The 12,881-nt window shown below is 47.1% G+C and overlaps 1 protein-coding gene across 3 annotated transcripts in view; it reads right to left on the bottom strand.

Annotated features, from left to right (window-relative positions):
- LOC115653110 (protein regulator of cytokinesis 1-like) overlaps positions 1 to 12,881 on the bottom strand; it is a 54,968-nt gene that overhangs the window by 17,305 nt on the left and 24,782 nt on the right. For all 3 annotated transcript variants that reach the window (XM_030565846.1, XM_030565847.1, XM_030565845.1), the window contains exons 7-8: positions 4,808 to 4,957; positions 1,769 to 1,916 (exon numbers count right to left, since the gene is read on the bottom strand). In XM_030565846.1, the coding sequence (XP_030421706.1) occupies positions 1,769 to 1,916; positions 4,808 to 4,957 (298 nt within the window). The remainder of the gene's footprint in view (positions 1 to 1,768; positions 1,917 to 4,807; positions 4,958 to 12,881) is intronic.

Here is a 12,881-nt window from a genome sequence, read left to right as displayed (position 1 = left end):
TAGGGAAACCAGCTGATAAAATGGCTAATGGTACACGGCCACTATTCTAGGCAAATCTGGAGTAAATGAAATTTACCAATGCAAGGTCATATACTAACCACAAGAATTTTTGCCATAAGCCATGGACATATCAGTTGGAAATGATAGCGGAGGCAGAGAAAGTCTTGGATGTATTGGTCTCTCCATAGGCGCTGGAACTAGAGGTGCTGCCACACCCCCTGGCTTGAAGTGGTTTCCATTATATACAGGGTTTACAGTTTGGTTCCAGGGCTCTCAGCACTCCCACTATAAAAATTTCTCCAGCACTGCTTGGTCTATCACAAGAGGACTACAAGCAATGTGATGCAGCTGTTACCAAAATATCGGGTCTGCCTAGTTGAGAGCCAATAACAGCCTGACAGGGATAAGGAAAAGATGCTTTATTCTGCAGAAGAAAGGAGAGCCTTGTACCTTGGTACAAAAAACTCTGTCTTACACAAATTTCACAAACCTTTTATACACATTCAGACAAAGACCCTTGCGTGTTAACACTTGATTGGTAGGTTGTCAAACCTCGCACTCTGTTATCTGTTCAGTAAAAACTGGTTTGAAGCAAGTTTTCTCTGCTTTGAGGCAGAAGAAAAGAGATAGTTCAAAAGTTCAGGATACTGTGTCCGTGAGGCTTCTGCCCCGCCCTACTGGCCGCTTATGAACTATTGAGGGGGGCCAGCTGCTTGTAAGCTATTAAGGGGGGGCCAACAGAAGCTTTCACACAGCCATGAAAAAAGCTAATGCAATCATAGGATGCATCACACAAGGTATTTCCAGTAGAGATAGGGGAGTATATTACCATTGAACAAGGCACTGGTGAGACCTTATCCGGAATACTATGTGCAATTCTGGTCTCCCACATTTAAGAAAGATTAATTCAAACAATCAGGGGGAGAGAAGGGTTACTAGGATGATCCGAGGAATGGAAAAACCTACCTTACAAGTGGAAGCTTAAGGAGCTTGGCTTGTTCAGCCTAATAAAACAAAGGCTGAGGGTAAATATGATTGCTCACTATAGATGCATGAGAGGGATAAACACCAGGTAGGGAGAAGAGTTATTTAAGTTAAGGGCCAATGTTGAAACTAAAAGAAATAGATATAAACTGGCCATCAACACATTTAGCCTTGAAATTAGATGAAGGTTCCTAACCATCAGAGGAGGGAAATCCTGTAAAAGCCTTGCAAGGGCGGTAATGGGGCAAAAAAACCTAACTTGTTTCAAGATTGAGCTTGATACTTTTAAGGAGAGGATGGTATGAAGGAGGTTGCCTACAATGGCATATGGCCCATCTGTGACAGCTATTGGCAAATATCTCCAACAGGCAAAGATGGGATAGTCTCTGAATTAAGTCCCAGATGTCTGGCTGGGGGGGTCTCATCTACATGCTCAGGGTCTAACTAATCATCATATTTGGGATTGGGAAGGAATTTTTCCTCAGGTCAGATTGGCAGCAACCCTCAAGATTTTTCGTCTTCCACTGCAGCATGGATCACTTGCTGATTTGAGCTAGTGTAAATGGTGGATTCTCTGAAACTTGAATTCTTTAAATCATTATTTGAGGACTTAAGTAACTTGCCAGAAATTTGAGGCTATTACAGAAATGGGTGGGTAAGGTTCTGTGCCCTGCAATATGCAAGGTCACACTAGATGATCATGATAGTCCATTCTGGCCTTCAAGTCTACATCAATCAATCCTTGCACATGTAATGGAAGAGGCAGGTCGGAGTGACGATTTACCATCATAATATGGATGAAAGGCTGATTTCTGTTCTGTGCTATACAAACATTTTTCCCAGTAAAGGTCAAGCTCCTGTCTGACTTTTCCAATCACTCCCTTCAAGTTTTCTTTCTTCAGTTCCTCCAGACGCAGCAGCTCTTCTTCCCACTAATGGAGAAAGTTATTTAAAATAATGTAATACATTGCATTAAGGCCAACAATGCATCTTCATAACATTTTTAGCACTCTTACTCGTAGGATAGCTTCACGCTGTTTGTTTTAACACAGCAGCATAGCCTTTGAGCCTTTAGTGTTCTGGATACTGTAGTACATTGCACAATAGTGATTAGCAATACACTTATCAAGTTAAAAGGAAAATAAAATAACCTTATAAAGTCAGTATTGCAGAAAGAACCTGAATGACTAAAATAGGACAAACTTGAAATAGTAATCAAGTTCAGGCAAGTGTCTACACCCAGTCAGTCAAGTGGGAGGCATGGTTTCGTCACATCAACACACAGAGGCCATAAAGCTTTGGTGACACGAGGCATTGATTACTGGACTGCTTGAAACATATTAAACAAGAAGCTCTTAAGAGATACAGCAGAGCACAAATGAGGTAAAAGTTACTCTCTCCAATATCTATGTAAACTAAGCCTCCTAGAGCAGTGTTTACATTATTACTGCGAGGCATGGACTGCTGAGGGTTACCAGGTCTAAAATTATCCTGACCCAAGTAAGCGCTTAAGAGAGGAGCCACTGGTTTAGCTGCAACTCTTCCTGCTCTGGTTATTACTTTACTCTAGCAGAGTTAAGTACTCTGAATATATGGCGGGATTAACATTGGAGCCTTGTTGCCATGTCTTTGACAAGTTAGTATTGCCTATAATCTGGTCTTTATTGCTTCATAGAGCCAGACTTCCTGCTAATGACACCTAGTTCTCTTGACTCACAACTTGTATTGCTTACAATTAACATTTGGTGCTTTTCTGATGTATCAAGAGATTTGTGCAAAAAGTCACTGACCAAGATTTTTGGCCTCTTGTGGTGTTTGCACTTTGAATTTGACATTAGAGCAATTTAATTATCCTGGACCGAGAACACCTCTGCTGCCTATAGATTGTAACAGGGAGTGGTGCACACACTTCTTAGTCAGAGCCTTCAGGTTTCCTCCCAGTGTGATTTACTTTTTTCTGCATTTGCCCTGATCCAGTCTAATGCTGTTTTAAATATTTCACTGTCCACTAGAATGTGTTCAAATTTGTGTGCTTAATGTTAGACTTAAGTGGCCTGATTTCCTGAAATACTGAGACCACAGCTTCCACGTTTAATAAGAAGCTTCTATCCAATCACATGGGTCAATTTGCACAACAGGGTCTTGACGTGGTTGAGGCCTTTTAGGGGCTATAACTGAAGTTTAAGCAACCCAACTGAGTAACAATTCTGCTTTATGTGGTATTTTGGTTCTAATAAACTGACTACTAGCTTGAGTAAGAGGAGTGGGAGTTGCTCCATAAACTGAATGAATAGGATTTAGATATTGCAATTCCAATCATAAAAATGGCACTTGTCTTATATTTACATATTGAGAGGAGAGTCTTAGTAGACAGTCCATGCAGCCATAGAAGAATAAGACATGTTCCCGTTTACCTCTTGCATCATCAATTAAATTAGCTAAATTCTGATGCTGATCAGAGGCCCCTTGTCATGCTGCCAGTTAAAATAAATGTATGCTTAAATAGTAAATTAAGCGCACTGATTATAAAAGACATGGAAATAGGATAAATGAGTAAGAGCCTAATGACATCTGTTAATTTTCAGAGTATAACTGCACTTCAGAATAAAAGAAAAAATAGTATGGCTTAATAGATTTCTCTACATAATTTGTATTGTTCTTCCATTATGTTGTCTGATCAGTAATGGAATCCATATATGTTCTATTATATTGGAGTAGGGATAGCTTAGTGGTTTGAGCATGGGCCTGCTAAACCCAAGGTTGTGAGCTCAATCCTTGAGGGGGCCATTTAGGGATCTAGGGCAAAAATCTGTCAGAGATGGTACTTGGTCCAGCTTTGAAGGCAAGCGACAGGACTCTATGACCTTTCAAGGTCTCTTCCAGTTCTATGAGATAGGTATATTTCCATATAATAAATAATCCAGAGACCTGTTTCTGCCTCTAGAAGAAAGTGATGCCCTCTTTGAATCCAAGATGCCCTATTGGTATCTACTTAATTTCTATTCAGAGAACACTTACCACAACCAGTAACATTTATGCAACATCCAGAGTTTTGATTAAGTGATCTCTCCACCACTCAAGGTCTTAATAACATTAGCTGTTACAAAAACTGACATGAGATTTCAAGATTCAACTAATGGTCAGTACATACCAACATATTCTGAATGAGCTATCACACATTAAACTAAACAGCTTGTGATGCCTGGTGAGCACTGTGACAAGGCAAGGCATCCCCTACATTTAGGAACCAAAGGGTAGGATCTTTAAAACCACTTATGTGGGTGAGATGTGTGCTTTAAGTCACTTCAAAGCGATGAGTATAACTTGTTGAAATAGGTCAGCATTTTTAACTTGGAGAAGTTCAATATATCAGAAAGTGGTGCAGACTATAAACGTAGCATGGGCTTTTATTATCCTATTTCATGTTCAAATTTGCGTTCACACTATGGACTTGCCTTTTTCAGCATATAAACATTTTGAGTATGAAACATCTTGGCAGAAATAATCAATGTACAATCTGAAATTCTGTCACTAACTAGGAAACCAGTTGAACAAACTAGTACAAGACATCCAGTTTAGCAATTTAAGCTCAACTTGAAAGCAAAAGTAATTCAAGTTCAATTGCCAGCAAAAATACTACTTTAAGGGGAATCTGAATATACATAAGAGTTTGCCTTCCCGCAAAGCGAGTTCTCAATGTAAACCTTGCATTTCTTATGTAGTTGGATTTTGTGACAAAGCTTGTCTATTTAAAGAAAAACCTAAAATAGTTTCTGTAAGAAGGCAGGCAGTGGAAATAGTTTGATGAAAAATATTGTCTTACCATGGTAACTTCTTGAGTAATGGAGCCTTTAATATTCATTTTACATTGTTCCTGCTTCTCTACTGGCCAGCGCAGTCTATTCCACAGAAGTCGTACCTTCTCCTTCAGAGCCTCCCGTGTTGAGATTACAGATCCTTTCTTCAACTGCAACTACAAAGCATATAGTATGACAGCATAAGGTAAGCTTACTTCAGAGAAGATAGCACCTTAATGTAGAAGAACGCTGAGAAATTAGTGTAGTAGCAAGGTGAACCAACCAACAATTATTCAGTAGGAAGAGAAATAATGTACAAGCTCTAGTAAAGATATGGAAAAAGAAAGAAAGCTTGTTCTTACAGCATTGCAGTGAGGACACTAAGTACGTGGGATCTGTACAGTTAAGTATGGATCACTATTTTGATGCAAGCTGTATAGTCTTTAAAAAATATATTATTGTAATGTCCAAAGGTCTAGTTCATTCCTGATGTAAGCCATTAGAAAGACATCTTTAACTCATCAATATAAGCAGAAATCAAGAGTTTCCAGAAACCCTGCAAATTATCATTGCTTGATGTTACTAATAGCAACTGCCACTCAGAGTTGATGGTACATTATGAAAACAGTCATATCCCTTCCCTTCTGGCTGATGCTTATCAGGACATGCCTGAAGACTGAATTTTATGATATTAAATGAATTTATTGCTGGTGAAGCATTAGACATAACACTGGAAGCTCAAAGAAAATAGTTAAAGAGTGGATAGTGCAGAGGTGGGCAAACTACCGCCCATGGACCACATCCGGCCCACGTGACCATTCTGCCTAGCCCTTGAGCTCCTGGCCAGGGAGGCTAGCCCCCAGCCCCTCCCCTGCTGTCCCCCCTCCTCCTTCAGCCTCAGCTTGCCATGCTGCCAGAGCTCTGGGCAGCGGGGCTGCCAGTCCTGCTGCTCTGAGTGGCATGATAAGGGGGGAGGTCAGGGGACAGGGGGGTTGGATAGGCATGGGAGTCCTGGGGGGCCTGTCAGGGGGCAGGGCAGTCAGGGTACAAGGAGAAGCGGGAGTTGGACGGGTCGGAGGTCTTGAGGGGGGCAGTCAGGGGACAGCGAGAGGAGGGTCAATAGCCAGGCTGTTTCGGGAGGCACAGCCTTCCCTACCCGGCCCTCCGTACAGTTTTGGAACCCTGATGTGGCCCTCAGGCCAAAAAGTTTGCTCACCCCTGGGATAGTGGAAGCTTTCAAGCTGGCATATTACCATGCAACAACAAACAGAAGAATTCATTTCTAGGACTGCGTGTATAACAGGGACTTAAAATATTCCCACCAACTCAGCTGCATTAACATTATCAATCCCACCAGTGCTAACAGACAAAGTTCCAGCAGCTTTGAGTGTTTTATGGAACAGCATGAGTTAGCAAACAGTTGCAGAACAAGTTTATTTGATAGAAGGTCTTAATTAAGTACTCCATTTCCAGTCTAAAGGCATTGCGCATATACTGCCAATGGCTTATTTATGATAAATTCTGAGGTTAACAGAAGAGAACAAAGAACAAGGATGTCAAGACACACTGAAAGACTTTAGCATTTAATTATCTTGAAACATGTGGCTTGTGTGCTCATCATAAAACAGATACCACCATATATGCTATTTGGACATTAGTTATTCAATACAGCTGTCTTTAAGAAGGGGCCTTGAGTTCCTGCCTATTTGGTTCTTGGTCTAGAAAAAAATCATAAGAGATTCTTGCAGTTTTGTTCAGAATTGAGAAGAGGCAAACTGAACTGAATAAAGGAAGGCATGGTGCTACCCTTTTTCTCCCCTGAATCCCCAGAGTACTCAAAAATGTGTGAACAGGAGTACTAGAAAAATCTAGTCCATCTACTCTACTACAGCTTCTCAGAAACCTGATGGCTGCCTCATACATACAAAGAAGGAGGGAAATAGGCACACTCTCTGCTCCCCGGCCTTGCTCGAGCCCTAAGGGAGCATGAAGCACAGGATGACTATCCTGTCCATATAGCCACAAAGAGGAGGAGGGGAGACACTGACGAAAACTAACATTAATCCTGGCCAGAGAGAACCTGAATTTTCATAGAAGACAAAAAATTAATTGCCTGGCAGGCGATGCCCAATGGCCTGCAATGGGAAGAGGATCAGTTGTCTGGCAGCTGGGAGGGAGACTGGAGAAGGGGAGCTGATCATCAGCTATCTAAAAAAAGACGGTTACTCACCTTTGTAACTGTTGTTCTTCGAGATGTGTTGCTCATATCCATTCCAGTTAGGTGTGCGCGTGCCGCGTGCACATTCGTCAGAAGATTTTTACCCTAGCAACACTCAGTGGGTCGGCTGGGTCGCCCCCTGGAGAGGCGCCACTATGGCGCCGGATATATACCCCTGCTGACCCAACTGTTCCTCAGTTCCTTCTTGCCGGCTACTCCGACAGTGGGGCGGGTTTGGAATGGATATGAGCAACACATCTCGAAGAACAACAGTTACAAAGGTGAGTAACCGTCTTTTCTTCTTCGAGTGCTTGCTCATATCCATTCCAGTTAGGTGATTCCCAAGCCTTACCTAGGCGATGGGGTTGGAGTGAGATGTCGCAGAGTGTAATACTGCGGAGCCAAAGGCCGCGTCATCTCTGGACTGCTGAACCAGGGCATAGTGAGAGGCGAAGGTATGGACTGAGGACCAGGTAGCTGCGCAACGTATCTCGTGGATGGGCATGTGACCTAGGAAGGCAGCAGATGAAGCGTGAGCCCTGGTAGAGTGTGCAGTGACGTGGCTCGAGGGGACACGAGCCAAGTCGTAACAGGTGCGGATACACGATGTCACCCAGGATGAAATCCTTTGTGAGGAAACAGGTAGGCCCTTCATACACTCTGCCACCACGATGAAGAGTTGGGGTGTTCTGTGGAAGGGCTCTGTCAGCTCAATATAAAAAGCGAGTGCTCTACAGACATCTAGGGAGCACAATTGTTGCTCCCTGAGCGATGAATGTGGCTTCGGGAAGAAGACCGGAAGGAAGATCTCCTGACTAACATGGAAGGCCGATACCACTTTGGGGAGAAAGGCCAGATGTGGTCGCAACTGCACCTTGTCCTTGTGGAACACAGTATATGGAGGGTCCGCCGTGAGAGCCCGAAGCTTGGAAACTCGTCTTGCTGATGTGATGGCCACAAGAAAAGTGGTTTCCCAGGACAGGTACAGAAGGGAGCAAGTTGCTAATGACTCGAATGGGGCCGACATAAGTCTGGTAAGAACCAGGTTGAGGTCCCAGGTTGGGGCGGGGCGGCATACCTGGGGGTATAGGCGCTCCAAGCCCTTGAGGAATCGAGATACCATAGAATGTGAAAACACTGAGCGGCCATTCTCCCCTGGGTGGAAGGTAGAGATGGGCGCCAAGTGTACCCTCAATGATGATACCGCTAGGCCCTGCTGTTTAAGAGACAGAGGTAGTCCAAGATGGTGGGGATAGAGACCTCGGCGGGAAGAACATTTTGCTCTCCGCACCAGCATGAGAAACACTTCCACTTGGCCAGATATGTTGATCTAGTGGAAGGCTTTCTGCTACCCAAGAGTACTTGTTGCACTGGGGCACAGCAACGCAACTCAGACTGGGTCAACCACTTAGGAGTCATGCTGTGAGACGGAGGGACTGTAGGTCTGGGTGGTGAAGTTTGCCGTGGTCCTGAGTTATCAGGTCCGGGTGAAGAGGTAGAGGGATGGGGTTGGCTATTGACAGGTCGAGCAACATGGTGTACCAGTGCTGCCTGGGCCATGCTGGCGCAATCATGATCAAGCGGGCTCTGTCCTTGCATACTTTCAGCAGGACCCTGTGGACGAGCGGGAACGGCGGAAAAGCGTAGAGCAGGTGAGTCGTCCATGGTATCAGGAAAGCGTCCGCTATCGAACCCTAGGAGAGGCCTTGAAAGGAACAGAATATCTGGCATTTCCTGTTCTCGCAGGATGCGAAGAAATCTACACGGGGAAATCCCCACTTCCGGAAGACCGAAAGAATAACATCTGGGCGAAGCGATCACTCGTGAGAAAGGAAGGATCTGCTGAGGCGATCCGCCAGAGTGTTTTGAACCCCCAGGAGAAAGGATGCTATGAGGTCTATAGAGTGAGCTATACAATAGTCCCAGAATTGTATGGCTTCCTGACAAAGGGTCGAGGACCTTGTCCCGCCCTGTCTGTTTATATAGTACATGGCCGTTGTGTTGTCTGTGAATATTGACACACAACGGCCTTGCAAGTGCTGCTGAAATGCCTGGCACACAAGGCGGACTGCTCTCAGCTCCCAGACATCGATGTGCAAGGTCAGCTCCTGAGATGACCAAAGGTCTTGAGTGCGTAGATGTCCGAGGTGAGCACCCCAGCCGAGAGATGATGCGTCCGTCGTCAGGGACATAGAGGGTGTAGTAAGTGAAGGCCCTGATAAAGGCCCAGTATGAGGCCTGAACTAAAGTAATGGCCAAGACTTTGCTAACAAAGCAAAGTGAAGCTGTGAGCCAGAGGCAGGCCCTGCTCACAGAAGCTGGCAAGGAAAGGGCTGATGCTGCAAGAAGATACGTACCTAAAAGGTACTGAACACTAGAGATCAGAACATTCACATACTTGCACATTCCACACAGATAACAAGGAACAGACTGACCCATCCCAATGACAGGGGCAAAAGGGTAATATGATGGATAGAGTTGTTTTGATCGAACCAACATGTACAAGGTGAGAGGCGGCACCTTACTACGTAGAGGGGTTGTACCTTGCTACGTAGAAGGGTTGTACCTTAATACGTCAGAAGTGATGTGTAACTTGTTTGTACCTGTGTATAAAAATGTATCCCTGGGGCGATGTCTTTGTCCGGCCGAGGGGGCAGTGGAAAGTCCCGACACTGACTGAGCCGAGTCCATTGACCGTGGGCACATAGTAGTAGTATGCCTTTTACTAAAGTAACAATCTAGGGGAACTATCGTTGTGTCCAATACGGCAATAAACCTGGCGGACGTGCCTTCGTACCTTACTAGACTCTGTGGTCATTGGGGGTTCTCTTCGGGTCTGCTGTGTCAGCTATCCGCGCAGAGCTGGGGCAGCACACAGAGGGAACACACGCACGCAGCCGAGTGATACCAACAAGGAGAGAGCAGAGCAGAGCACCACACCGGTAGAATCTGACAACAACACCTCTGACAACAGAGGGCTGGGGCGGATGGAACGGCAGCCCTGCACACACCAGGGAGGGGGTCAGGCACCATTCGAAGGAGCCTAGGATGCTTGGGGGAATGGTGACTATCATGTCTATGGCATCTCTGCCTGGTCGGTATAGTAAGTTGAGCCATGATTGGAGGGGACGGAGGCGCAGTCTGGCGTGTTTCGTCAAAAACATGCAGGCTGTCATGTGACCCAGGAGACCAAGGCAAGTGTGAACCGAAGTCAAGGCAACAGCTTGCAGGCTCTGGATGATGGCCACTATTGCCTGGAACCGGGGCAGCGGTAAGCAGGCTCTGGCGAGATTGGAGTCCAGAGTGGCGCCAATAAAGTCTGTCCTCTGAGTGGGAATCAGAGTGGATTTTTCTGCATTGATCGTCAGGCCCAGATGTAGGAAAAGGTCCTTGACAATGCCGACGTGATCGGTGACTTGTGCCTCGGAGGTCCCTCAGATAAGCCAGTCGTCTAGATACAGAAAAATGTGTATCCGACGGCGGTGGAGGTGGGCAGCGACTACAGCCACGCATTTCGTAAATACTCTTGGGGCTGTAGAGAGGCCGAACGATAGGACCGTGAACTGAAAATGTTGGCGGTTGGCTACGAACTGGAGGTACCTCCTGTGAGGAGGGTAGATGGCTATTTGAAAATACACATCTTTCATGTCGAGGGCGGCATACCAGTCTCCGCGATCCAGGGATGGGATGATGGTCCCCAGGGATACCATGCGGAACTTCAACTTTATCATGAATTTGTTGAGTTCCCGCATATCCAGGATAGGTCTGAGACCCCCCTTTGCCTTGGGGATTAGGAAGTAGTGGGAGTAAAACCCCGTGCCCCTTTCGTGTTTTGGTACCTCCTCTATGGCTCCTCTGGCAAGGAACGTCTGCACCTCCTGAAGGAGGAATTGCTCGTGAGAGGGGTCCCTGAAGAGGGACGAGGAAGCGGGGTGGAAGGGTGTGTGTGAAATAAATTGGAGGTGGTACCCAAATTCCAGCGTGCGTAAGACCCAATGATCTGACGTTAGCTGGGACCACGCAGGGAGGAAAAGGGAGAGGCGGTTGGAGAAAGGAGGGAACGGAGCCTTTAACGAAACTGGTACGTCGCCCTCGGGCGCACCTTCAAAAGGTGGGTTTTGGCCCTGTGGGTGGTTTGGAGAGACCTTGATTCTGGCCCCCTTAGGTGCCTGACTGCCTCCGACGACCGGTTCTACACCGCCTTCTGGCAAAGTCCTGTCTCTATCTGGGCTGAGGGTAAGAGTGGTGTGGCTGGGGGGAGGAAGGGCCTGCGCTGAGTCACTGGCGTGTGCATGCCTAGTGAGCGCATAATGACCCTGTTATTTTTTAGGCTTTGCAGCCTAGCGTCTGTCTTTTTGGAGAAGAGGCCTTGCCCTTCAAAGGGGAGGTCCTGGATTGTATGCTGGAGCTCTGGGGGAAGGCCTGAGACTTGCAGCCATGAGATACATCTCATAGTAACTTCGGAGGCTAGGGTCCTAGCTGCAGAGTCTGCTGCATCCAAGGAAGCCTGGAGGAAAGTTCTAGCCACCTTTCTTCCTTCGTCTAGGAGGGCCGCAAATTCCTGCCGGGAGTCTTGCGGGAGCAACTCCTTAAACTTGTCCGCCACCGCCCAGGTATTATAGTTATAGCGGCTAAGGAGGGCTTGCTGATTAGTCACGCGGAGTTGGAGTGTCCCTGCAGAGTAGACTTTGCACCCCAGAAAATCCATGCACCTCGCGTCCTTTGATTTCAGGGCTGGGACCTGCTGGCCATGGCATTCTCTCTCATTGACCGACTGGACAATGAGGGAGCAGGGAGGAGGATGGACGTATAAGTATTCGTAGCCCTTGGAGGGCACCATATATTTACATTCCACTCCCTGGGCAGCAGGTGGGATAGAGGCCAGAGACTGCCAGATTGTGTTGGCATTGGCTTGGATCGTCCGGATAAAGGGGAGGGCCACTCTCGTGGGGGCATCAAATGATAAAATGTCCACCACTGGATCCTCTGCCTCCGGGACCTCCTCAACTTGCAAGTTGATATTTAGTGCCACATGCCTGAGGAGGTCCTGATGGGCCCTCAGGTCAATTGCCTCGTCAGGGGTGGAGAATGAGGAGAGACCAGCGACAAGGGGGTCAGCTGAGGCCTCTTCTTGGTGGCCAGCCTCTGTCTCCCTTGGGATCTGGGAGTCTTGTGGCTGGACCAGCACTTCCTCTGAAGTAGAAGGAGGGCGGCTTACAGTGACTTCCGGCACCCGGTGCTCCGATGTGGCAGAGTGAGATGGGCCTGGATGTGCAGCTTGGGCCTGATGATATGCCCAAGGTGTCCAGAATGCCCACTGGTGAGAGCCATGATCTTGGGCCTGGGGCTCGTGGAATATTCTGGTGGGCACATCAGAGTCTCTGTCCTGGGCGTACGAACTGTCCACGGCATACGAACTGTCCACCTGCGAAGACACGGACGGGTGCCGGGATGGCCAGGGAAGACCTGAAAGACCCTGGTAAGAGTCCTTCTCTCTAGCCGTTGCTGATCTCCTCGGCACCGGGGACCGGTACCTGGAGCCATACTGGTACCAAGAACGAGATTGGGACCTTCGACCTGCATGGTGCCGAGAGGTCGACCTGGATCTCGAAGGTCTGCGTTGGGAACGGCTGCAAGAGTCCTGGTGCCAGGAGCGGTGCCGGGAGCTGAAGCGGTAGCGAGAGTACGGAGCCGGAGGCCGCGACATCGATCTATGCCGCGAGTACGACCAGTACCAAAGAGGTGAGCAGTGCCGGGACTGCAAGCAGCGTCGGGACTTGATTGTCGATGGGACTGCGAACGGCGCCGGGACCTAAATCGTGATTAGTGCTGATCTGCCGGGTCGACTGAATGCAGTCTCATTAGGGCTGGCTTGCCTATCG

This window comes from Gopherus evgoodei, chromosome 6 (genome assembly GCF_007399415.2).
Source record: "Gopherus evgoodei ecotype Sinaloan lineage chromosome 6, rGopEvg1_v1.p, whole genome shotgun sequence".
Taxonomy (NCBI): Eukaryota; Metazoa; Chordata; order Testudines; family Testudinidae; genus Gopherus; species Gopherus evgoodei.
This window is presented reverse-complemented; position numbering and strand designations above follow the sequence as displayed.